The 22,969-nt window shown below is 33.0% G+C and overlaps 3 protein-coding genes and 1 non-coding gene across 4 annotated transcripts; 2 read left to right on the forward strand and 2 right to left on the reverse strand.

Annotated features, from left to right (window-relative positions):
• Positions 1 to 4,305: 4,305 nt before the first annotated feature.
• Positions 4,306 to 5,616, reverse strand: LOC145134597 (uncharacterized). Its single transcript, XM_079069436.1, has 3 exons — positions 5,473 to 5,616; positions 5,279 to 5,354; positions 4,306 to 5,171 (listed from the first exon to the last, which is right to left on the reverse strand). Exons 1-3 carry the CDS (start codon positions 5,521 to 5,523, stop codon positions 4,408 to 4,410), a joined length of 891 nt encoding a protein of 296 aa, XP_078925562.1. The 5' UTR covers positions 5,524 to 5,616; the 3' UTR covers positions 4,306 to 4,407.
• Positions 5,617 to 10,238: 4,622 nt separating this feature from the next.
• ATCOAE (dephospho-CoA kinase family) lies at positions 10,239 to 12,151 on the reverse strand. The gene is made up of 3 exons (XM_079063483.1): positions 11,966 to 12,151; positions 10,909 to 11,054; positions 10,239 to 10,835 (listed from the first exon to the last, which is right to left on the reverse strand). Exons 1-3 carry the CDS (start codon positions 12,071 to 12,073, stop codon positions 10,391 to 10,393), a joined length of 699 nt encoding a protein of 232 aa, XP_078919609.1. The 5' UTR covers positions 12,074 to 12,151; the 3' UTR covers positions 10,239 to 10,390.
• Positions 12,152 to 12,231: 80 nt separating this feature from the next.
• TRNAG-CCC (transfer RNA glycine (anticodon CCC)) lies at positions 12,232 to 12,302 on the forward strand. The gene has a single exon. It is a non-coding gene; the product is annotated as a tRNA-Gly (tRNA).
• Positions 12,303 to 20,494: 8,192 nt separating this feature from the next.
• LOC145129174 (pentatricopeptide repeat-containing protein At5g56310-like) lies at positions 20,495 to 22,353 on the forward strand. The gene has a single exon (XM_079063901.1). The coding sequence runs from the start codon at positions 20,606 to 20,608 to the stop codon at positions 21,965 to 21,967; it is 1,362 nt and encodes a 453-aa protein (XP_078920027.1). The 5' UTR covers positions 20,495 to 20,605; the 3' UTR covers positions 21,968 to 22,353.
• Positions 22,354 to 22,969: the final 616 nt, after the last annotated feature.

Consider the following 22,969-nt stretch of genomic DNA (forward strand, 5'->3'; position numbering starts at 1 on the left):
GAAATGCAGGTGGTTGTGATAAAGAAGCTATCGTTGGTCTAATCGTTGGTGTTGTTATGGTAATTGGTGTGAATGTTGGGATCAAATTGATAGGAGTGAAGGGCGAGTTAAACTGAGAGCACGAGGTTTGTTGCTTATCTTGCATTGTTCTATACGGATGGTGCCAATGTTGATACGTAGAATTCCTGGTGCGTTGTTAGCTATCCTTCAGGGAGTTCGCTTAATGAGCACTCCGGAAGTCACATTGCATAGAATAGACAAATGCTAGGTTAGAAAGTCATAGAGAGGGTTGGACCCCAATATTGCTTTCCGATGCCTAAGTTAGATGTCGACTTGGGGTTATAAAAATAGATTGATTAGAGTCCATTTCTTGATAAAGATGAAACTAACTCTTTTATAGGTAAAGGCTGGTGGTGGCTTTATTATCTAGATCTTGCTTTGGTCCATAGATTACAAGGGTAGAACCTTTAATAAAATAACCTTGCATTTTTCCGTGATTCTTGGGATGTTGCTTTGGGGATCTTATACAGAAGATTTTGTTTGTCTATTATTGCAAGTCTGCATGACTTAGTAGATTGACTACCGGCCCATTTGTGGATTTGGGCCTTGCCTTATCTTGTTTAATACATCTGTTCTTTCCCCAGCCTGCCCTTGTATGGGTCGGTTCCCATACACCATTAGTGATATCTACATTAAGGGGCTTTCATCGTCTTTATTCCACGAGTTTCGGTCCAATTTGAACATTCTTTAATTAAACTGAATGAAGATGATAATGTATATAGATGATGTATAGTCAAGACTCATGTTAGATCCATTTTTGTCTGACCGTGATAGTTTTTTGTATTTTATTTTTTTTTAAATGACAAACTAGCATACTCTTGAATATCACTTATGTATCCTAATGAGACTTGAACCCACAACCTCTAAATTGATGAAATATTATGTCTAACAGTGATACATCCAAATCTTTTATATTTAAAAAACAAATTAAAAGATATTATATTTGCTTCTTCTGGTGACTATCAATCCTATATTGTAAGTCACGCCAATTCTTTTGTGAAGGAAAATTTCTATCTCCTTTATATAGGTAACAAGATTCACTCTTTAAACGCTTTTGGCCAAAAGATGGATACCAGTTTTATCAAAACTACTCATATTTAAGCTTTTAACAGGAAACATAGGCGAGACCTTGATCACATTGGCCTTAATTGATTTCCTTAAATGTATACAAACAGTTATATATTGATCTTTAATCGAGTAAGACCAATCTATCTTTATGATACATAGGTTATGAATTTAAATTTGGATTTAAAACGTTAATATGTGTGAGCTTGTTTATACTTTAGAATAAAGTGAGTAACAAAAAGGTCTGTTCTTACAGAAAAATACATGCAAAAAATGTTGGTGTTACTTTTCCATCTCTATTATCGTTTTTAGGAGGAGTAATGAGGAAGATATTCCAAAAAAAAAAAAAAAAAAAAAAAAAAAACAGGAATTCTTTTTGTTCTTTTCCTTGGCAATTACCCAAAATGACAACGTTATCTTGTTTTTAACCAAAAATAACATCTTACTATAATTTTATGAATATATTGTTATTTTATACAAAAGAAAAAAATTGGGTTAATAACTAGTAAAGGAGGAGAGAGTCATTCCCTCCCAACCCACTCAACCCACTGTCACATCAGTTTTTCTCTTTCATTTTTCTTCATCTTTCTCAACCCACAACACAAGAAACCCTATCTTTTTCAACAAACTCAACACATTCAATTAAAAAAATACAAAACAATCAAGGTAAAATTTTAATTAGCAATAGAGTTACCGCTGGTACCATTTCCTCTTCAACGAGTTGTTTAATTGGTTTCACTAACTCATTTTATCTTCTCTCTCTACTTTCTCTCTCTCTCATTTTCTCTTGTACCATGTGTTTTAAGATTTGTACCTTAGTTGTTTTGAATTTTTTTTTAATTGAGTGGGTTGAGAAATATAGGATTTCCGTATATTGTGGGTTAAGAAAGATGAAGAAAAAAAAAGAGACAAAAACTGATGTGACACTGGGTTCGGTGGGTTGGGAGGGAATGACTCCTTCCTCCCTAATGGTAACAAACTTTGCTCCGGTTGGTTATTACTTTTTTATATATATTGTACCATTCACTTTTTTCTTAGCTTTCCAAATGCTCCACAGGTATCCGTAGACAATCGCCACAACGATCTTTATTTTTTTAGGGCAATTCCCCCATAAAGCTACAAACTTAATGAAATCAATCACCAAGTCTGGATGAAAGGAAGAGATATTGCACCATCTCAAGATCCACTTTTGGACCTCTCGAGCATAACTGCAGCTGACCAAGACATGATCAGTGACCTCTGAAATAGAAGACGACCACAATCGACAATTGTTGGAAGGAATGCAAACTCCCCTTCGTGAAAGAGCTACTGAAGAAGAAATCTGATCTATAGAAGCCCGCCAAACGAAAGTGTTAACTTTAAGGGGCACCAGATGTATCCAAGTTGTATGGTTATCAACACCCTCAGTAAGCTTAGCGTCAATAATGATTTTGAAATCGCATACATGAAATTTGTCATCAGAAGCTGAATTAACCCACCAAGTATCTAGACCACGAGGAAGAGAAAAATTAGAAAAAATCGCACCAAGTTAATGTAATTCTGATCGCCCAATATGGTTATAGGGAGCTATTTTCGAATCCCAGTTCGGGCCAAATTGATTTAGCCTATCTGAAACAACACGAGATTTTCTTTTCTCCAGAGTGTAAATGTTAGGAAATCGGGAAGCAAGTGGCACATCATTCAACCAAGGATCTTGCCAAAACAGAAAATTAGATCCGCAACCCACCTTACAATAGAAAATAGTTTTTAGATCAATACCAAGATTATCAAGGTTTTTGATAATACTAGAAATATTTCGCCAAACACCAGGAGATGATTTTTTAGGAAAAGTGAAGGTTGGTTTTCGATTGAGATTATGAATGCCCTAAATAACTTTGCTCCAGATAGACTCACTATCAGTTTTAAGTTGTCATAACCATTTAGCTAAGAGAGCAATGTTAAGACTCTGAAGTGATCCCACCCCTAATCCGTCGTTATCTTTGGGAGCAAGGACGGTCATGAAATCTGCGGTGCAACAATCCATATTTCAGGGGCTCCAAATTCCCTACAATGGTCCAAGCATATCACACCTCTTTTATGCTGACGATGCAATCTTTCTGGGTGAATGGACTAGATCCAACTTTGCCAACATGTCTCGGTTGTTCAAATGTTTTCACGCCATTTCGGGGCTAAAGGTCAATCTTCAAAAATCTAAAGTTTATGGCATTGGTGTCAGTGATATCGAGAAAAATAATTGTACGTGTATATTAGGGTGTGAGGCCGCTTCGTTTCCTTTCGTTTATTTGGGGGTGACTATGGGGGTAAATATGGCTCTTAAGAAGAACTGAAAATTTGTTATTGACAAGGCTCGAGACAGATTGTCCAATTGAAAATCTAAAACACTATCTTTCGGTGGAAGGCTTACTTTAGTGAAATCAGTCCTTGGAAGTATCCCTTTATTTTACTTCACAGATAGCCATATTACTTTGTTTTCGTGTTGTAGATTATTATCAACGACTAACTGTGTTCAGATCTTGTCATTTTCAATTTTCAAAAGTTGGAAAATAATTGGATATTGATGATAGAATGATTGAAGTTTTTCTCGGTGGCCGTAAAAATACAGTTTAATTTATTATAGTAAAAGGTGCATTTTTATTTATAAAAATGTTGTATTTATATGTAAATATAGGTTTTATATAAATGTTTATAAAATTCGTAATAATATATATATATATATATATATATATATATATATATATATATATAATTCATAATAATATATTTTTATTATACAAGATTAATAGTAAAATGTATATAAAATATAAAGTATTAGTGACTAAATATATTTAAAATTTATAATTAATACCAATATAAAAAAAATGATTAAATATATATAACAAAACCTATGATAACGGATTGTCATAATATGTTAAAGGAATTAAAAAAAAAGTAAGTATGTACAATAATATGTTAAACGTATTAAAAAAAATTGTAACCAAGTATATACAAGAAAGAAAATTCGGTTATTATTACAAGACATTATGCCAAGAAATTTTTACAAAACAATAATTGGAATAAAACTGACGCGCTATTTTATATAGTTTGTTATATTTCAACTGATTATTTACAAGTTACAGCAGCGACTATACTTTACAAAATCCATACAACACTACTTTAAGACCATATTTATAATTAATCACATTTAGTATCTCAAACTAAGATATATAACTTTTATATATGTCTAACAAACTTATATTACATAGTTCACTTTTTGTCAAGGATTGTAACTGAATGATTCTTGCGTCACATGATAATGCAACCCCTCCCCTGCCCATTATTTTCATCATCATGGTCATCAAACGCGCTTCTAGGATAATACGCCGGGGGTGGTGGTGGTGGTGGATAATAGACGGATGTTGGATGTGATTGGGCGTATCCGTACACCGGTGGGGTATAGTATGATGATTCAGCACTTGGGTAAGTTGTACTGTAACTTACCCCGTACGCCGGAGTGGGGTAGTAGTTCTGATATGCGGGTAGATCGTACGGCGTCGCGTATACCCCCGGACGGCTGAGATTTAACTGCTCCATGGAGGCCCCTACATTTTCTGCCATTATCTCCGGTGCATTGCCCGCAGGTAGGCCTTGGGTAACACCGTTTGGTGGTGCGTTATTGTCCTTTTTATCAACTTTACCTTTCTTTTTCTTGTTTTTCTTCTTTCCACCACCGTTACTATCACCGGCGGCGACACCCGCCTGGGCTATTTCCTGTTCTTTTGCGCCATCGTTTCCTTCAGTCGTCGCAGCTTCGGATTCCTCTTTTTCTTCGTCGACATGTTGGTTATCAGCATGCGTTGTTTCGCCTTCCTTTTGTTTGTTCTGTTTGTTCTTCTTCTTCTTCGACTTTCCGGGCGCACTATCTGCAGCCGCCCTAGCTTCAAAACTCTCCGGCAGCACCTCCGCGTGCTTACCAGATTTTAGAAGCTTCTGGACGAGAGTATCGCCGTCTACGGATCCAGTAACTATAGCCTTGTGCTGGAGTGAATCGATTTCGGTCTTATAAACTCCTGAAAAGTTATATCACGGAGACATACACATAAAACCTAATTAGTCGAGGAATAAAACTGAAAACAGAGGAATGAAAAGGAAGGAGCAAGATGATTAATTTAATCACCATCGATACTCTGAAGGACTTTGAAGACTTTCTTCTTGCATCCTTCGCAATGGATGTAAACTCTCAAGATCCAAGTCTGCAAAGTAATTGATTACAAGGAAACAGCTTATATAATCAGAGAAGAAAGAAACTATATATTAACATGATGAAAGACGCATAGTGACTATTGATACGGTTTAGCAGCTTATACTGGCCTCAAGGTGGTCGAAGGTGCTGTTGTTAGCAGCAACAGGTAGCTTTGCCATAATTTCCGGCGAGGGTGTGTGCAATTAAATGGCAGGAAGTGAGAGTGGGAGTGTGGTTATAACGAAGGTGGTGGAATGGGGGGAGGGTATGTTTGGTGTGGAGGACACGTCAGCACACCATACACAGGAAGGTACAGCCATTCACTAACACGTCATTAATGTCACGTGACAGGACAAATACCCAAAAATAAATATGCACCAAACCCAACAACTCTAGGTGGATCACAAATTACAGCAATATTTGTTAGCTTAATTATTAATTCATTTTATTTCACTTCGATTTTTATTTTTTGGATTTTCAAAAGAATACCATAAAAGTGTCAAAATTGTAGCCATTTGATTGATGAACATTAAATTTATAAGGTTTAAAACTTAAAATCTTAAAAATTTTATCATTTAGTTATAAGCATATATTATAGGAGGGTAAACATGCTACTATGTGATATAACAAATTAAATATTATTTTATATTTTTTTTATTCATGTGAGATGATGACATATATAACATTTTCATAATATTAATAATATTTTAATATATTTATAATAGAAAGATAAATAGAAAAGAAAATAAAAAAATATTTAATTTCTCATAATAATATATATATATATATATATATATATATAATTGTTTTACTATTTTATTTACAATTTACTATTCTATACCAAAGGCTTTTTAGCCCAATATTATTAGGTATTGTCCTTTTTCTTTAAGATTCTGTTGATATAGGTACAATTAAAAAATAATTTAAATTAGATTTGTTATTCAAAAAAATATCATTGTTTTACTATTTTCTTTATGATTTACTAATAATTATAATAATAATAAAACGATAAAAAAACATGGTAAACATGTCATAAAATTATCTAATTTAAATTTGTCATGAAACATCTTTAATTTATTTACTGTAAAAATAATAATAATAAAATACAAACTTTTTGCAATCCCCAATTTTACACTCAACCACTCACCATATCCCTCCTTTTGCTTTTCAGTCAGAAAGCAAATATCATGTCATTTTTGCAACTGCAACAACAATAAACCAAAGATTTCTTTCAGCAATAAACACTAGGTGGTCTATCATGTCATGAAGCAAGAGGTTTTAGTTTCAACTGAATTAAAGGTGACAAAATGAAAATGAAATTACGATAAAGGGTTGAAAGTAATGTTACAATAAGTAAATAAGTGACCGATAAATAATTAGTTAACAATATAGTAAAAAAAAAGTTATATATATACTCCAATATATTTAGTGGTTGAAGAAACAGTAATAACTTATAAATAAGTTATTATTTGGGATTTGGAGATATGCTCTCAAATTGTAGACACCTAGAAAAAAACAAATAGAAAGGCTAGCCTCATGTTAGCCCAAAGAAGAATTAACAAATAGAAAGGTTGGTCTCAAGTTAGACCTATATAAAAGGTTAAACAGAAAGGTAAACACGAGTTAGCAGCAAAATCAAGGGCAAAGAAAGAACAACATCATGGGCTCATATGCTTTAATTTTACCCACAATAGCAACTACTGATTATAGCAATTAACATCGATATTACAAACCACCATCAAGGTGGCCTAGTGGTTTGAATCTCACAGGTTTCAACTTTGGAAGACCTGTTGTTAAAAGAAACTTATTACACAATTTTCCCAGTTGAAAGTAAACAATCTTCATCATTTTATTAGCATTGAAGAGTAAATCATTCGATACTCGAAAATTGAATATGAAATGGACCCAAAAACATAAGACAAAAGCATAACATACAAAAAAAAATAGTGAAAATTGGGAGCACTTTTCTAGACCTTGGATAATATAAACAATGGAGAGGGTAATGAAAACAGGACAAACTACCATAAAACAAAAAGATTCTTAATGGAGTTATGTATCACTTCTCCAACTTCCAATGAGCCAACTGTTTCACTAAACTTTCTAAGGGTTGGAAACTTTGAATGTCATGCGACCTTTTCTTGCACTAATAACTCTAATGGGAAAAAGTTGCATAAAAGCAAAATATTTATTCTTACCAATAACAAACATGCAATATTTAAACAAAACAATCAATAAAGTGCTATCAAAATGGCCACAAGTTATCGTTGTGTATTATGGATGTTGACTTGCACCAATGAGACCAAACAACAAGAGATTTTTATATTGTAAGATGGCTTAGAAATAACAAGAGGAGTTTTAAACCAATTGGCCTTTGGCCTAACGGTATCAGAAGTTGACGGATAGGTACCCATTAACCAAATGTTGAGTGTTTATGTCTCGTTTGAGACAAAAGGTGTAGATTTAAAAATAAAGCAGTGGATACATGTGTAAGCCATTCTAAAAAAACATTTGAATTTTAAACAAAAATCGAAAACCCTGGCATTAGAACTTGGATCCTAAAGGCATCATATAACTAGTTGATTCCCTTAATGACATGTCTTGAGAATTTCCATGGAATATGGTCCGACTAAACAATGAAATTGTGTTGAGAATATCAATAAATCTTGGGGATAAAATGGAAAGACCAAACTTTGCTAACAATAGAAGTTCTTCCATGAGAACCGGTTGACATCTAGGTTATGTTTTTTAAACTAGACAAACTTTTTTGTTCTATGTTCTGTGTTATGTTTGTTATGTTTTGTCTGGTCCACTCCCATGTGCCAAACATTGTCTCTCTAAAACTTTCATTTAAACCTCTAGATATCCGTCTTAAAATCGGCTAAAATAAAAAATGACGACCTTTTCCAACATTGATGGCAAGAGGAAACATGGAGTGGTTTTCAAGCCTGTAAAAGGAGTTCATGGCTTTTGTGTGGATGTGTGCCGATCAAATATACTTTTAAGTATTTGATTCTTTTTTTTCTCTCTTGTTTCAAAATGTTGAAAGAAGTTAATCAAAACTTTAGAGAGTGCAGGTGTAATTTGTAGGGTGATTTGAAAGATTAATCCGTGTGATTGTAATAATTCATTAAATTTAGTAAATTTGGCCCATGATCTTTCTCTATTTTTGAAGTTTTCCACATATGAACTTATGTTTTTATTTCTTTATTATTTATCATTAGAAGGTTGTTGGGATCTTTAAGATCATTTCCCTAATAATGCGTTGCTACGATCACTATGCCTACAACATCTAGTTCGGATCCAAAGAATGTCTGTCTCTGCATTTTCTCTCTGGTCAGAGGCGTTAGAGCTGTGCTTCAGGATCAATCCACACAATAATGGTTGACTTTTTTCCACCGGTCCATATTGGCATCGCCTAAGGCGAATGGTGTTTGGCATCGACAAAAAAAGGACAGTCAAATCATGGCCAAGTTAAACGAAACTAATTTCTTGAATTTTAGTCTCATCCAAAAAGTTGAGACCATGGCGCCTTCATTTAGAGATTCATCGTTACTAGTCCTTCATCTCTCTCAATCTTGCCTCCTTTAGCATCGAGAGCTTGATCTCTCTCACTCGTAAGCGCAACTCAACTGCCGCAAGAAGATTGGCTTGGAACTGAAAGCATTTAAAAAAAAAAAGCCAACGTTGCTTCACAAGGTTTTATTACTAGAGCATGCTTAGGGAGTGTCCTCGGAAGAAGTATATTCCTCTTCATGGTGCAATCCAATCTTATCTAACTTTCATGTCTAATCTCTCTGCTTTCCTTCAAACACCCAGACATTAAATTTGTTTTAATGCTTGTTTCTCAATCTACAACTCATACGAAGTTGATAATTTTTGTTTGTTGACTCGATATCTTGCCTATTTGGTGGTGTGTTTTATACCAATAAAGGTGAACAAATGCATGTATATTGTGTTAAAGAGACGATACTTGTGTGTGAGTGTGACTAGGACTTGGATGCATTTGTGTAATGCACTTATAGTTATGTATGATATATATGTGGGTTTAAAAGTAGGAAATCTCTGACTGGGATATTGTCTCTTGAACTTGACGGATTGCTGTGTCTTCCGATCATGTAAAAGCTTTTCATATGTTCAGATGTTGTCCTTGAATCACATGTAAAAGCTCATAAGCTACAATGATTCTATAGTAAAGTGTTTCATGATTGCCAATGCAGAGCAATGCGCAAGAGGCACCAGGATAATAAGTATTGTAGTTTGTATTATTGTGCAAATATATTCTTGGATCATTTTTCAACTCAACTTATAAATGAATAACAAGAACTAGATCATTAAACTTAATTGTAAAATGGAGCTCTTTTCAAATCAGTATGGAATGAAATAATGAAATTATTCCTCTTTTTTCATTTTTTGTTGTTCCGAATCAATTTTATATTTTAGAGCCGAGCCAAGAATATTCTTTACTTTCATTTTAACTAATTAGATTTCATAATAGGTTCACTCTTGAAAGAATTTATCACACGATCAAAAATCAAGAGAAGAAATTTAATAGCAAGATGACTTCAATGCATATTTTATTTTTCAAGCAGCAGGGAGCAATGTATGCATAAACTATACGTATATAGAGGTTGATATGGGAGTCTGACCTTTTACCATATCCTGTTGCTGATACTAACTAATAACATGTCTTCAAAAATCTCATATATGGTCCGCCTAAAGGCTAAAACTGAAAAAGAAATAATTAGTTTATAAAGAAAATGAAGATCAAGTGAAATCGTGGAGGGAAGAAATATCAACAAATCTTGGTGATGAAATGGAGACACCAATTATATAGGACAATACAAGAATCCAAAACAAAAAAATTGGCAAATTACATACACACAAGCATAACAACTTCCATTAAATCTTTGTCACTTTCATAAATTTTTAAAACAAGGGAGAAGTTTTTGTCCACTATTTTGAAGGCACACAGAACAAAAAATGTGCACACAACTCATTTTGCATACCACTCTATCAATTCTCAAATTTCACAGTAGAAATGTAGAATCACAAACGTGCAACCAACTTCTTGCATCCAAGAACACCAGAAAATATTGATACAATAGCCACTATAGCACCTTGTCTCGAAAGCCAAAATTCAGTCCATGTCAAGGGCTTGGTAACCTGATCTAATATCTTTCTAAAATTTTCATTTAAGTCCTCTAGAGACCCATTGTTATCAATCACTATGTCTGCTTTAGACCTTTTTTCATCCAAAGGCATTTGGGCATTTATCCTGTTTTGAGCATCTTGTGCAGATGTTCTGTCTCTTTCCATGAGGCGTTTCAGCTGTGTTTCAGGATCAACCCACACAACAATGATCGGGTTTGTCCACCTGTCCATCTTGGCCTCAAACAGTAGAGGAACATCAAGGATAATGATATTGCAACCCTTTATCCATAGCTTAAAAACTTCCCATAATATGCCATATGAAATGTATGAGGCAAGAAGCCTACAAACAAATTTAGGAAACTTCAGGATTTTCTAGTGATAAACTTAAGAAAGCCATTCAGACATTTATGTACCTATTAAGAAGCTGGCGTTTTGAAGGATCCGTGAATACAATCTGACCCAACTTTGGTCGATCCACTTCCCCATTTTCTAGCAATATGTCCTCCCCAAAAGCTGCAACCACCTTTCTCCAACCACCAGTACCTTTCTTTAATACATCCTGTAATGTGAACACACATAAAATTAGCATTCAAAAGGTGATTAACAATCTTTTTAACAAATGAAATGAGCTTTTCCAACATCAACTTCTTGAACTAAATACTTGCACGACAAAGCAAATCCTGGTATCAAGGAAGTTCCAGTCAAAAAGCATCCCCACCAGTGGATACAAGTGTGTGTAAGAAGTAAGAAGTAAGAACAAGTCATGTCTAAAAAAACCTAGTATTGGGTAACACCGCCTAAAGCAGTCATGTTTGCAAGTTCAAATGAGAAAAATCATGTCTTTGACTAGTGTTTTATCTCAAGTACTGCTAGCATTTTCAACATGGATCTGATTACTACTTTGGCAGCCTACAGCATTATTAGCCAATAATCTCTTCACAAGGTGGTCTTTCATGGCATCATCCATTGCTGGTGAGGATATATGTTAATTTTGGTTACATACTGTACCAATAATGCCTTTATTAACATTCCTGGGAATAACTTGGTTGTAACTTATCCTAATTATCAACAAAAAATCACTTCAAATTCAATTGAGCACATTTTCAATCTTCCCAAGTTTGAAGAGCCTATCTAAGTTAGAACAGAGTGTTAAGAAACAAATCACGAGCCTTTACAGTAATTAGTGATGCTAAGAAACACATCAGTATTTACGTGTGTGTCTGTGATCACCCACTGCTCAAGGGCATACGGTTCAAGCTAGGCCAAGTAATTCATACATTCAAGTGTTATTGTTCAATGGAGATATGTTTACTTCAGAAGCAATTACTGTTCAATAGAGATCTCTTCACTACAGAAGCAATCATAAATTATCTTCAAAACTAGGGTTTTACTTAAATGTTTGCACAATATGGAAGTCAAATGGAGAAAGAGAATAACAGAGCCAGAGGTAGTGTGTGTGAGGGGTCTTACACGGGCGACGACGTCGGCATCGACAACTGGAAATCCATTAGCTTTGAAGAGGTTCGAAACAGTACTTTTCCCCGTCGCAATTCCTCCGGTCAGTCCGATTACCCTCATCTTTTCTTCGAATTCACGTATACCTCAAACCCGAGAATTGCGATCTGGTTAGAAGTAATAAAAGTGAATCTTGACTGGAATCTAACTGGATGTTGGATAGTATATTATCATTCTTAACCAAAATTTACTTCAATTATTTGAAAGATACTCATGCATAAGCGCATCTAGTGTAGTGGTATCATAGTACCCTCCCACGGTACTGACCGGGGTTCGATTCCCCGGATGCGCAATAAAGAATGAGTTTTTTCATTTTTCCTTCTACGTTCCACCTCACCTACAAAAACACTAAACGCTCAAACCCCTAGTTATTTCCTAACATATGATTATTGCAAATTATTATAAAACGACAATTATGTGATGAGGAGGAACTTTTGGCTTTCGTCAGATTTAGGTGTAACTTTAGGTTCTTCATTATTAATTTTTTATATTGAGAATAGCATAAAGATTTTCCTTTTTGTTATATATATTTAAACTTATTCAAAATTTTAATCATATTGTCGTTAAAGATAAATCTAGATGAATGAGAAGTGTAATTTGTAACTCTATTCAATAGATGTTTTTTAAACCAAGGTTAGAGTTTCTTTAAATGGTATTCGAATTTGAAGATGAATTTGATAGAAAATTAAAATAAATATACTTAAATAAAACAATGTTTGACATGCCATTTAGGTTGTTATTCAAGTTTTTTAGGTTGTTATTGTTGGCAAACTCAAGTTTTTCTAAAAAAAACTACTCATACTAAAATTTCAACGATCTTACTAAGTTTTTTTTTTTTAAATTCACTTAAATATACATTTAAGATATATATGGTCACTTATAAAAACATGTCAGACCGATCTGTGATACATTAAAAATACAATTCATTACTTATAAAGTGTATATTTCAGCTAATTTATCAAACATCATTTTTTTATCAACTATCGGTCGCTATTTATGTATCGCTTAGCTTTTCAGCTACTTTTATTAAATATTAGTTTTTATTGCTTAATCCGTCAAACATAATCTTATATTTTAGATATAAAAGTTAACTCAAATAAGAAAGTAATATTACACTAAATTACAAATATTGTTATCGAGTTTTATAATATGGACATATGGTTATATGTCTTATATGTCGTTTTTACTTTTAATGAGTTTGGGCCATATTTCATTAAATTTCATGGTTAACTTACACCTCGTTCCCGAGTGTCATTTAACGAGGGAAGTGGAGAGAAAGGGAGGGAATCCGAGAGAAAGAGTAAGCCATTGTGTTCCCGAGTTATTTTTGGGGATGATTTAGGAAGAAAAGAAAGGAAATTTGAGGATAATCTTCCCTCCTAATCTTCCTTCCAAATTGGAGAGATTTGGAGAGAAGAGAATCCTTGATAAGGATAACAACACACAGTTTTACCAATCTATCTATATAATCACGTATCAAACACAACACACACAGAACCTTTTTTTTTCTGCTTTTATGTTTCTTCTTCATTATTGACTTTATTTGTTAGGTTAACTGTGATTATATATGTTTAGAACATACATGAACGTAAATATGAATATTAGCCTTAGGTAGTGGATTATTTTTCAAAAATAATGTTTGGCAATTCTGTTAAAATTTTGACCCTTCATCAAAAGCGTTGTTAGGAACCTTCTTTTTTTTCTGCTTTTATATTTCTTCTTCATCATGTTCAAGAATAGGCATGACTTTCTTAGTCTGGTGTCCATTGGATCTTTTTTCTAACAGATACTCTTGTTTTGGATGTTCCTCTTCAATCTCTTGAAACTTTAACCCCTCTTTGGTGGTTGAAACAAGCTTTTTCCCTTCAAATTCCTTCAAGTGCCCCACAATGTACTCATTGATAGCATATAACATAGATAAAACCTTATTCTCTTTCTTCTTTACCTTTTCAAGGAACCAAGTGTGAAACCTCATACTCATTGAACCATTCTTTATGTATTCCAGTTGATCCCATGTACTACTCACCATCTCATCATCATTTAAAAAGTAGTTCAGCAGATGACCGGTCATACTAGGAAAATGAACACTTCCTCCTTGATGATCGGTCATGCTAGCATGGCAGTTATTTGTATGGCGATTGCAAGCCAAATTCATACTCCTCAATGCCCATTGCAGCAATCATAAAGATAACTCTAGTTTTAGAATCACCCTCAACTTTGAGACTCACCCTTCCTCTAAATCCATTTAAAACAAGAGCTTGGGATATTTATGTGAGTAAAAGTTTCCAAGCATCACTATCACGCTTACACAGTGTCACCATCTATACCTCAGACATTGGTTCAATCTGGTGAAGATTCAAAATTTGTTGAGCAAAGCATTTAAAGCATTTAAAGTAGCAACCATGTATGCATCAGACATCACAACATCATGATTTTTTGCTCTTTGGTTATATTCGAAATTACTTTTATGCCCTTGTGTGTTCAAGAAGCCCGATACAAGCAAAGGGGTCAACTTTGCTTCACAAACACCTCATTTTATATTTATAACTTATAAGGTGCTCCATTATTATATCTGTTAAAATCACATTTTTTTTCTTTTTTGAAAATAATAATAGATTTGATAATTATAAAACTAATAAAGTACATACCATTTTTTACTTTTTATTGGTTATAAATCATAAGATATGGTCTTTATAATATAAACAAATCTAAGAAGTATGTATGTATGCATATCTTTTCGTATGTATGTATAGTTTTGAGACTGTTGTTAAAAAAAGATCAGTAAAAAAATGTTTTTTTCTCTATGGTGTGTTGCTGTTTTTTTTTTTTTTTTTTGCTTCTGTTAGGATGCTCTCTTTATAGTCTTTCACATTTTGTACATAAAATAGGTCACATTGAAATAGAGCTTCAGGAGAAAATGCTAAAACAGCAAAGGAGAGAAATGTCAGGTTTAGCAAGACTACGGACATCAAAATATAAAGTATTTCATAGGTTGATGATTTATTGGCAATTAATGATGTTACACTGGAGAACCAACGTATAGATGACGATGAAGATAACATTCAAGTGGTATCTCCTATGCCTGAACAAAATTCAAGTGCGAAAAAGTGCAAAACTAAAAAAAGAAAACTCGTAGATGAAGTAGAAAAGGAAGCTGAACCTCAGCCTCAACCTGAACCCGAAACATTTGAAACAAAGATTATGAATGTTGTTGGTGATGTGGCTAATGCTATGAGGGAAGGCAACAAAATTTTTGAAAGAGCTTACCATCATGAGTTAACAAGTGATGAAATTTATCAAGAATTGTAGCCGATGGGTTTGAAATCCCATGAAATACCAGGTGCTCTCATGTATTTGGCTCGTAACCAAGCAGGTGCGAGGATGTTGTTTACTTGTCCAATGATGAATTAGGAGGATATGTGTTTATTTCTTGTTTCTTTGTTTGACTTATTTTTGGCTTCACGAATTGAATTATGGTTTTTGGAATCGTGGTCTGATTAAACTGCATTGTTTTGGACAATTTTAAAGTTTGGTTTCTTTTCAATTAGACAAATGCTATTAAAAGATAGCCACAAATGTTTTCATTTTAATATTATTTATGTTTTGCTACCCATTGATAATTTAATTGAATATTATATGTTGGTGGTATTTGACTAAATATGTATATATGTGTGTAAACGAATGTGAACACACAAAATATGAAGATGACATGCAAATCAACATTTTTTTTTTCAATGTGAACTATGTATGTAATATGATTGCTAAAAAAATAAGAGTAAAATTGTAATGTTGTTATTAAGCTCTCTTTTCTTTTCTTTTCCTTCGAACTTGGGAACACATTTAAAAAAAATTCCCTTCCTTTCCTTCGAACTCGGGAACATGAAAAAGTTAATCACTTCCTTCCCCTCCCTTTCTTTTCTCTCCATATTTTCCTTCCATTTCTTTTCTTTCGTTTAATGAAACTTGGGATCATGGTGTTAGGGTTAAAGTGATTGACTAAGGTCATCACAATGAGAGGTCAAATAGGATTTTAAGACTATTTTCATTCACAATTAAATCCAACCTAACTGTCTATTAAAAAACTAATTCTCTTTTATATCTCCACAACCCAACTAAACCCAAACTTTCATCCCATTAACAACCCAACCTGAATCAATTTATTAATTACAAAAAATAACAATTTATTCTATTTTCAAAAAAAATTATGTTTTTTTATTATTTTTATTCCAAGTTTATAAAAATCAAAATAAAAAAGTATATAAAACTATATCTTGGGTTCTATTTAGAGAAAGAAAAATCATTTATTTTAGTTTTTTTTTTTGTTTTTTTTGAATAACTATAGTGTATATTTAATAACAAAATATGTTTTATATAAAGAAATTAATTGCGTTTCTTATATATTTTATTTTTTTTAAGTTAGATAATATTAAATTTTAAAATAGACAACACATATCATAAAATAATTAATCCTAAAACTATATATTGCAATGCATGCCATGTGTCAACATATATACTATTAAAAAAATGTCCAACTCCTCGTCTTTGGCTCAAACCCGTCGGTGGGGCTTTGGGATTTTTGTTTCTTTTATATTCCATTTTTACCGACTGACTTGTCATTTTGTCACGAATGGGGATATGGCATTCTGTAACACTCGTTTCCCAAAATGGATTAGTTTAGGGCAGTGAAGAGTCAAAGACATGGTTTTGGAGAAAAACCTTGAGTCACGACATGACCAGAAGGAGGTCACGACGTGACAGGTGAAGAATGAGAACGTGCATTGGAGGAGTGGTCACGACGTGACACATAGTTGGTCAGGACATGAAAAGGGTTGCAGCACAAGCCCATGATCTTTTAGGGTTTGTTTCGTATTTAAGCACCCTAAACTCGAATTTAAGGTTCATTTCTCAGCCTCCATCTCCCTTAAACCTCATAACCCTAACCGTGCTTCATCTTGGTGGTTTTGGCTCATTTTGAGTGGTTTTAGTGCTCTTTGCTGAAGATGGTCCCTTTGGTGTATTGTTTCAGCAATCAAGGCTCTTCCTCACCGCCTTGTATTGTTTATTGACCTTTGTAAGTCCTAAAGCTCTTGCATTTTTCACTTAAGCATGCTAGATCTAAGTTTTATTCACTTTTCTTCATGATTAGGTTCGGTAGCATGCATGTGATCCATAAAGTTAGCAACTTTATGGATAATTGAGGCCTTTTAATTACTATATGTCTCAGATCTGAGGATTTGTGGTGGTTTCGACTCTAAGCATGAGTTTTGGCCTCAACTTCCTTTATTTTGACCTAGAATGGGTAAGGGAATGTATGGAGCATGCATGTCCATAAAGTTGTCATTTTTATGGAGATTTGGAGTCCTATAAAGCTTTTGGAAAAGTTAGAGTTGAAGACTTGAAGGATTAAGGACTCAAACCATTATTTACTTCAAACAGCGGTCACTTCGTGACCAAAAAAGTGTCACAGCGTAACGATGGGAGGCCCCTCGACTAATTTGTTTGGACGTGTTCACGGCGTGACCATAGAAGGCTCACGTCGTGACATCAGCTGTTGGGTTGTATGTGACTGAGTTAGCTGAGTTGGAGCGTGGTTGAGCTGCTACTTTCGAGGTGAGTCCTCTCACTATACTTGCATGTGTGGTAGTTTGTGCATGTTGACCAGCTGGGTCTTAATTGTTGATAGTTGTTATATGTGAACTGAGTTTCTTATAACTCTTGGACTCCTGTGAGTCTATGGGATTGCTGATAGTCCCCAGGGTTGCTGATAACCCGTGAGGTGTGCTGTTAATCCACAAGGCATGTTGTTAGCCCACTAGGACCGTCGATAGTCCTTAGGGTTACTGATAACCCATATCTGATTATTATGATGTGATGCATGAGATATTTTAGGGAACTCTCTAAGCTTTGTGCTTACAGTTGTGGATTAAATATTTTGCAGGTGCTTATCGGTTTTATGAAAGCGGGATTGTACACACACTTCAGCTAAATTATGATTGAGTTTTCGCATTGTCTTCTTTAACTTTGATTCTTGAATAATGGTTATTAACAAATGGTTTAACTTGAATGTAATTTTACTAAAACGAATGTATTTTATTATTTTAAAAATGAAAATTTTGGTCTGGGATTTTAGAACGTTACACATTCAACCTAATAAACTCGTCATTGTAAGATGAGTTGAATGAATGAGGGTTTAATCCCAATTCCATTCTACGGTTGTATAGGATTTTTTCCATTTTTTCAATTTGATATAACCACTTATATAGAAAGTTAACATTTGATTTCTTTTTTGTCATAAACAAACTATATATTATTATTTTTTTCATTTATAGTGTATTTGTAATATATTTTATTTTATATTCAATAGTTTAATTTATATTTTTTTATTTTAAACAATATATATATATATATATATATATATATATATATATATAAATCCTAAAATTATTTTAAAATGATAACATCCTATTTATATAATACAACATAGTGAAATTACATATTAATATTATTTATAAAACAAATATAATAAAAAGTTGATATGATTGAACTCTTAAAAGTTTAATGGAATGTAGAGTTTAATGGGTAAAATAGTATGACGAGTGGACTCTTAACAACATCCATAATGAAGGTTTAATAAGGGTTGGATAGATGATGACTTTAATTGAATAAAGGTTGAATGAAGTGTGGTTATGACATGGAGAGGAATTGAATGAGAGAGTTATATGATCATTTAGTGGTTTAATGGATTTAATCTTTTCTATTTCAATTAAATTTCAAACCAAATATATATATATATATATATATATATATATATATTTAATCATATTTTCTTATTACTTTTGTATTTGATTTATATATTTTTTTTAATTAAACCATATATAAATTAACCCTATTTTTAGGTATTATATTATTTAATGTATCATGTTTTTAGTTATCGTATTTTTTTCAAATAAATAAATCAAATGAAATATTTAAAAATAAAAATCCATTGAAAAAGAAATATATTCGTTACCAATCTAATAAATTGTAATTTTGATAAAATATTACATTAATTGAAATATTAAACATTAATTTCGATTGTCATGTAAAAAACGTTTACGAATATGCTCCATTAATGTACCTTTTTTTAACTATTACATCTTTTATTTCTAAATTTATAATTATGTTTAAAAATATAATGATGATGATATGAAAATATTAAATTTTGTAGGGTTTAAGGAGTGTGATGTTAAAAGTATAGTTAAATAAAAAAAGTGAAATATTGATATGGCAATGATGAATCCATTGAACTCGTTAGGCTAAGGGGAGTTGTCATCACCAATTATTAGAAAAGTGTTGTCAGCTCAGTGTCACATCAGTTCTACTACAAGTTCACTACCAAACCACTAACATTTGGAAATTGCTACCACTCCACATTATTTATTTATTTATTTATTTTGATATTAAATTAAAGAAAAAAATAATTTAAAACATAAAGCTTAACCAATCACATGCGAAGAAACAGTAAAAAAAAAAGTTTAACCAATTACATGTGTCATCTTCGTCCATTTCCATGACCACTCCACAACCAAGCCACTGGACACCGAGACGGTGTTCACACGTGATTTGGCCGTCCACCTCAGCTCTCACGCGTTTTTTTGACACCCATTCCGATTAGCCTTAGGCAATCCAGAGTAGAGCTTCAAATAACACGTGAAAGTCTATGTAGCAGCCCAAGGGACGTATGAACACCGCCCTGGCTTGGGTGTGGAGTGGGTGCAAAGACGGGCCAAGATAACCAATAACAATTAAGCAGCAGCAACAAACAACTTCGCTTTCATCCAAATTCTTTTTTTTATTGAAGTTACAATCATGGTCCATGAAAGTGTTTCTTTGTTTTTCATTATACCCTTTTACTTATCTTTAAATTAAATTAAACCATCAAAAATATATATATATATATATATATATATATATATATATATATATATATATATATATATATATATATATACTAGTTTATAACCCGTGGAAACCACGGTTACAAAATTAATTAAACTTTAATAGTAAAAAAACTCAAAATTATTAATCACTTATTTTAAATAAATTATTAATTAATAGATTTTTTAGTTATATAAAATTATAATCATTGATTTAAATAAATATGTAAAATTATCACTTTATAATTTGTATTAATTTAATTTTAATTTTTATTCTAATGTTATTAATTCAATATAATTAGAGTTGAAAATTTAAAATTTGAAATTTGAAATGGATAATCAATAGGTTGGCAAGTGACATGCATTAATTAGGAGACATAATAAGGTGATACATGACAAAAGAAAAATAAAATATGTATTAATTATGAAGACCTAATATGGTGACAAATGTCAAAAGGAGAATAAAACTATTTTTTTATTAGAATAGGGAATGGATATATATGACAACTGATGGCGTGTTGGGCGAAATTAGCAGGTACAGCGTTTTATGTTTTTAATATATATTCTTTTGCATTTTTGTTACTAACTCTCAAATATATAGTTTTTTTTTCTTAAATCAAAAGATGAACAGAAGATCTTGGTTGATGGATTTTGCCTTGTATTCCGGTCATCCGCACAGATGAACAGAATCATCCATCTACTGAAAAACTGTACCTCCGCCTCTCACATCGACCAGATCCAAGCTCAACTCATCCATCACCATCGCCACCTCTATCTCAACATTACCGTAGCCCACTACTTCATCGCTGCCTGCAAATCCTTTTCCCTCTTAACCTCGGCTTACCTCCTTTACACCCGTCACCTCGATTTCAAACCCCGCGTCTGCATATGCAACACCCTCATCAAAGCATTAACGCCTCATGCTTCAATATCATTCTACGCCCACATGAACCGCAACTCCATTTATCCCAACAGCTACACCTTCCCTCTTGTCCTTAAATCCCTCTCCGACCTTAAAGACACCTTAAGAGGCCTAGCAGTTCATACACATATCGTTAAACTGGGTCATCTTAATGACATTTACGTTGAAAATTCATTGATGAGTATGTATTCGTCAGGTGGGGAAATGGGGCTGTGTCGCCAGATGTTCGATGAAATGTCTCAAAGAGATGTGGTCTCCTGGACGGTTATGCTTACCGGATATAGACAATGTGGGAAGCTTAATGATGCATTATTGACATTTAACCAAATGCATTATGCAGGTGTGGCGCCTAATCAGGTGACCATGGTTAATGCGTTAGCAACATGTGCGAGTTGTGGTGCTATTGACATGGGTGTTTGGATACACGAGTTTATAAAGAGGAACTCGTGGGAACTTGATGTGATCTTGGGGACTTCATTGGTCAACATGTATGGAAAATGCGGTAGGATTCAAGATGCTATAGATGTTTTTCTTAGCATGGAACAGAAGAATGTGTTCACTTGGAATTCCTTTCTTAAGGGTTTAGCCATGACAAAACATGTTGAAGAGGTGTTGTGGTGGTTTTCAAGAATGGAACAAGAAGAAGGTATCAAGCCTGATGAAGTGACTTTGGTTGTGGTACTATCTGCTTGTGCTCATTCTGGATTAGTACAAAAGGGGAGAGAAATCTTTTCTTCATTATTTAACAGGAAATACGGGTTTCTTCCAAATGCCAAGCATTATGCTTGTTTGGTTGATCTTTTAGCACGTTCGGGTTCTTTAAAAGAGGCCATGGAAATCATCAAGGAAATGCCGTTTGAGCCTAGTAAAAGTGTATGGGGAGCTCTTTTTGCTGGGTGTAGAGCTCATGGGGACATGGAAATGAGCGAGCTTGCAGCTTGGAAACTTATAAAACATGCACCAAATGACCATACTTGCTATGTTGAATTGTGTAGTTTGTACACTGATATGGGAAAGTGGAGTGAATTGGAAAGAGTTCAATCATTGATGAGGGCAAACGGGCTTAAGAATGATTCAGGAGTTGCTCCCTTGGAACCCAAATACATGATTACCTATTAGTCGAAGGTGTTGTTTGATTTTTGAGTTAATAGAGATGAAACTCGACTTAATCTAATAAGCTATACATGAGTGCTTTTTTTACTTAATGCACAAAAAGCGACAGGGTCCTAACCTTTTACAAATTTGCCAATCATTTTTCTTTTTTTCTTCCATTGTGGTATGTCTTTTTCTTAAATATTTTTAAAGGAAAATGACACCCTTAAGTTTTTTTTATTTTTTTCGGTTTTACCTGTCGGTTACACGTGGTAGCCACGTTGGCTGGCTGCTGACTATGTATCTTGGTTGATGTAAGCCACGCCAACGCACCAAAATGAAAGGAAACGAGAACTCATGATTTTGTAATTAGTAACATCCGTTTTGTATATGTTAGTACACTTTGATACGTATTTAATGTATCTTTCAGTAATACTTATTTTTTCATATTATTCAAGTATTAAATACATATTTTTGGGTATTATAATGTATAAACAAATTTTTAAATGTAAAAAACCACATTTAACATGTTTTTTTTATGTATTTTAACCCTATTTTGATTTTTATATAAAAATGTGTATTTTGTACATAAAAATACGTATTATTATGTACAAAAGATAATTTTAAATGAAAAAAATACATATTAAATGTCTTTTATGTAAATCTTTGTGTATAAATATGTACTTTACATTTAAATACATACTTATTATGATTATATGGTGTTAACTTTTAAATGAGAAATTATATATTTATACACAAAAGTTATATAAAAAAGATATTTAATTTGTATAAATATTTATTTAAATATGTCTTTACAAAAAAAATACATAACAAACTGTATAAATAAACAAAAAAACGTATATACATATGAAAAAACATATTATATGTATTCATAGAATAGAACATACTTATAGATAGCCAATGACGTCTAGTTCAACTGGTGGGTGCCGAGTTCTATCACCGTCCAAAGCAGTAAAGCTCTTTAATGAGAAACTGGGTTGCTAAGAATGTTGTTGTTATCTCTTCGGG

The sequence above is a fragment of the Lactuca virosa genome, chromosome 8 (assembly GCF_052849685.1).
Source record: "Lactuca virosa cultivar CGN04683 chromosome 8, Lactuca_virosa_CGN04683_v6, whole genome shotgun sequence".
Classification (NCBI taxonomy): Eukaryota; Viridiplantae; Streptophyta; class Magnoliopsida; order Asterales; family Asteraceae; genus Lactuca; species Lactuca virosa.

What these genes read in the sequence shown, in the direction of transcription:
- LOC145129174 (XM_079063901.1), top strand. Translation starts at nt 20,606, where the DNA reads ATGAACAGAATCATCCATCTACTGAAAAACTGTACCTCCGCCTCTCAC.
- ATCOAE (XM_079063483.1), bottom strand. Translation starts at nt 12,073, where the DNA reads ATGAGGGTAATCGGACTGACCGGAGGAATTGCGACGGGGAAAAGTACT. An exon ending in ATGCCGACGTCGTCGCCCGT is followed by an intron (nt 11,055 to 11,965) that starts GTAAGACCCCTC and finishes TTCACATTACAG; the next exon opens with GATGTATTAAAGAAAGGTAC. An exon ending in AAACGCCAGCTTCTTAATAG is followed by an intron (nt 10,836 to 10,908) that starts GTACATAAATGT and finishes ATTTGTTTGTAG; the next exon opens with GCTTCTTGCCTCATACATTT.
- LOC145134597 (XM_079069436.1), bottom strand. Translation starts at nt 5,523, where the DNA reads ATGGCAAAGCTACCTGTTGCTGCTAACAACAGCACCTTCGACCACCTT. An exon ending in GCACCTTCGACCACCTTGAG is followed by an intron (nt 5,355 to 5,472) that starts GCCAGTATAAGC and finishes ATTACTTTGCAG; the next exon opens with ACTTGGATCTTGAGAGTTTA. An exon ending in AGTCCTTCAGAGTATCGATG is followed by an intron (nt 5,172 to 5,278) that starts GTGATTAAATTA and finishes ATAACTTTTCAG; the next exon opens with GAGTTTATAAGACCGAAATC.